The following is a 3,443-nucleotide window of genomic DNA, read 5'->3' on the forward strand; positions in this document are numbered from 1 at the left end:
GGGAATGAGATTTTCCTAGAAAACCCTGACTTCCACCTCCAGGGTGGGACAAGGCACCTCAGATCGGCCTTATTTCAGATTTCCAGGTTCTTGACAATCTCAAGATTGGGGGGGGGGGGCAGGGCTCGAGGAGCTGGGTTTTGTTGGAAATTCAAGAGTACACTCACGTTTTTCTCGGAGTTGATCCTCAAGTTTGGGGGAGTGGCGAGTCTCTGATCCTGGTGCAGACGCTGAGGGAGGAGTGAAGAAAGCAAGCTACCAAACTCATTCCGAGCCTTCAGAGTGCACCCTCCTAATTCCCTCTAGACAACCCAACACCCCCCCCCCCGGGGTCCTTCACCCTCATTCCGTTGGATAGATGATCCCACTGAAGCAAGGGACTAGTTCTGTGACCGTGGCCAGGTCGAGGTGTCTCCTAGAATGTTCTGTCCCCTAGGGCTGTGCGGCGCAGCAAGGAGGTGGAGGAGGAGGAAGAGGAGGAGGGAGGAGTGAGGAGCAGCTCAGGGTGTTCACCTTTCCTCTACCTGGGAGGGTCCTACGTTCTGTAATCTCAGATGAGCCCTGAGAGACTAAATGGCTGGGGAAAAGGGGTGCAACGGAACCTATGTGTTCTAAATGCTGAAGCCAACAACGGTCAGTACGTACCCCGGAACGCATCAACCATGAGCGGGGACACACGTCCCATCCTCCGCGAAAGATATCTTTTACCAAATGCCACTCTGCCTCTTTATGGAAGCACGTGAAGGAATTCACCAGGGCCTTACTTCTGGCGGAGACTTAAAGATGTTTCCCCTACCTACCACGAGCACTCCGAATTTCTCTTACAATCTCCAGCCAACTTCTAGCAAACTTCTCCCTCCTCAGCCCTCCCCCCGCGCCTCCTCCTTTCCAGCAAGGGTAGTCTCCCGGGTTTGCCCTTCCCGGCTTTGACTTTGTCTTCAAGTGTTGATTGACGGTTGCAATTACAAAGGATGATAGCTCGGGGAGGCTCCCGCAGCCTTGATGAGCCCGAGAAGCGCAGGCCTGGCATATTTTATCCAGCCTCGGCGTTCCCGGAGCCGTGCGCGCCCCATTCACCCAGCTGGCTGGAGCTGAGGCGGTCTCGCACTCCCCACCCACGAGGATGCAACTGCAAGCTCTCCTCCGGTCTTCTCCCTTCCCGAGGTTGCGCGCCGCGCCGCTCCGTGGAGCGCTCACGGAGAACAAACCTGCCCTTGACCTGACCTAAGAAGCGCCAGTCCTCCCTGCCTTTGTAACCCACTCTAGGCTGCAGCTGAGCGCGGGGAAAGAGCCAAGCTACCCAGGACCAATTCAATTTTCCGGAGCGCTAGAAGCACAGTAGCAGACACTGCTGTCCCGCGCACCTGAGACGATGAAGCTTGCTTGGAGCGACCCGCCAAATTTAGCAAAGAACTTGGAAAACTTTTTTCCTAGTAAACAAAATGTAACGCCGCCTCCTCTGTTCTCTCTCTCTCTCTCTCTCTCTCTCTCTCTCTCTCTCTCTCTCTCTCTCTCTCTCTCTCTGTCTGTCTTTTTTTGATTTTGAAAAAGCAAGCAAGCAAGCAGGAAGGAAGGAAAGAAAAAGAATTGAGTAAAATTACCTTTCCGGTCCTAGGTATCTACTTGTATTGAACGGATGGTACTACGTTCTGAAGCCCGGGAAGAGTCCTAGATTTTTGTTTACTCTTCCCCTGAAGGGAAATGACAGCCCAAGGAAAAAAGAGAACCGAATTTATCAAGTCCCGAAGCTCTGACTTCCCTAATTTTCCCACCCCTCCCACTTGAACATTCCATCAGGTGAAGCTGCAAAATTCAGTTGAGCCAATGATGCGTTCTGCCTGCTGGGTGGGTTCTGGCCCTCCCCCCCCTTCCTGGGCTCCACGCCCTCACCCGGAGCGCTTTGTTTTAAAAAGAACTGCGGGGTTTCAGCTCGACTAAAGACAAAAAACTTAAGCGCACCTTGTAGACCAAGCTTTGCAAAACAAAACACAAACCTGAAGCCAGTGTTCTTCCTTGGTTTAAAAAAAAAACATTTTTAAAATTCTCTTTGTATTGATTGTTTCAAATAAGCACTGCAGGAAGGCTGTAGGGGGTGGGGACACCACCCCCCCCCCCCCCCCCCCGCCTCCGTGAGGGAACGGGCTGCCAATCCCGGATTTGGGGCAAACCTACAGACTTTCAATCCCCTAAGAGAGTGTCCTAATTAATACCCCATCCTGGGCTTTATGCCTGGGGAAAATATGCCAGGGTAATCCCTACTTCCCTCTCTATACTGCTGGGGTCCTCCACCCTCGTTCTGAAAGGAAGGAGGGAGTTTTTGACCTCTGTTTTTGGAATTTAAGGCTCTTTATATTTAAAATTATATTATTGGCAACTTTCTTCAATACAGAGTTCGCCCTGCCTTGGGCACCCTGCCTTGGGAACCCGGGATCTTCAAAAGAGATCTGGTCTACAAAGCCTCGGAGTGGGAAAGTTACCTGGGCTAAGTAGACCAGACCAAACACCACATAGCACTGACAGGCCCAAGACAGTTCAGGAGCCAGTTGGCCAAGAGGTCTGTGGTAAAACCAACTAGGCAACACCTGGTCTCACTCTAAGGCTAGAAATGGTCTTTTAGGGCTAAACTTCAATGGGAAGTAATTGGGTTAAGACTTCTTCTGGGGTGTTGTTATTGTTCTTGGTTTTACTGTGCAGCCTTGGCTGTCCTAGAGATTGCCCTGTAGACCAGGCTGGCCTGGAATTTACAGAGATCCACCTGCCTCTGCCTCCAGAGCACGGGGATTAAAGGTGTGTGCCACCACTGACCGGCCCTTATAAGGTTTGTAAAAATCCCGCTGCTAGGATCTGAAAACCATTCTCAGAAGACTCTACTTTGAGATTATTTTACTCTTCAGATAAATCAGTGATTGGCTTATAGGCAATAATGATGATGCTCTTGTAAAGGTAATTAAATCCTCCTGTCTATAAAAGGGCAATGTGGAAAACCCTAGGCTTATGGCTTACAGTAGTGACACCGCTGAGCATGGGTACCCAAGGAGAGAGGGGCAGCTTTGGAGGTGGAATGTTGACAAGGGCTTCACTCTTCAGGGGATGGAGAGATGGCTCAACAGTTAGGAACACTGGCTTTCCCAGAGCACCCAGGATTGATCCCAGCACCCATAAGGCAGCTCAAAACTGCCTGTAACTCTAGTCAAGGAATCAGAGGCCCTCTTTTTGGCACCAGGCACACAGACAGGCAGGCAGGCAAGAAGACAAAACATTCATATAAATAAAAATTTTCAAGCCTGCCCAGTGTCTTCTTTACCCAGAAAGTAATTTTTACGATCAAGAGATGATGGGGTGCTGGGCGTGGTGGCGCACGCCTTTAATCCCAGCACTCGGGAGGCAGAGGCAGGCGGATTTCTGAGTTCAAGGCCAGCCTGGTCTACAAAGTGAGCTCCAGG

At 51.0% G+C, this 3,443-nt stretch overlaps 1 protein-coding gene across 2 annotated transcripts in view; it reads right to left on the reverse strand.

Moving 5' to 3' along the window:
* The window catches only part of Nr5a2 (nuclear receptor subfamily 5 group A member 2), a 110,851-nt gene that overhangs the window by 103,792 nt on the left and 3,616 nt on the right, over positions 1-3,443 (reverse strand). The window contains exons 1-2 of one of the 2 annotated variants that reach the window (XM_021198698.2): positions 1,602-1,733; positions 168-230 (exon numbers count right to left, since the gene is read on the reverse strand). Coding sequence is in view for 1 of the 2 variants with exons in the window: in XM_021198696.2 (XP_021054355.1) it covers positions 168-230 (63 nt within the window). In the remaining variant the exon portion in view is untranslated. Of the gene's footprint in view, positions 1-167; positions 231-1,601; positions 1,734-3,443 lie in introns of those variants that run through there. The other variant, XM_021198696.2, reaches the window with a different exon arrangement.

The sequence above is a fragment of the Mus pahari genome, chromosome 5 (assembly GCF_900095145.1).
Source record: "Mus pahari chromosome 5, PAHARI_EIJ_v1.1, whole genome shotgun sequence".
In the NCBI taxonomy this organism is placed as follows: Eukaryota; Metazoa; Chordata; class Mammalia; order Rodentia; family Muridae; genus Mus; species Mus pahari.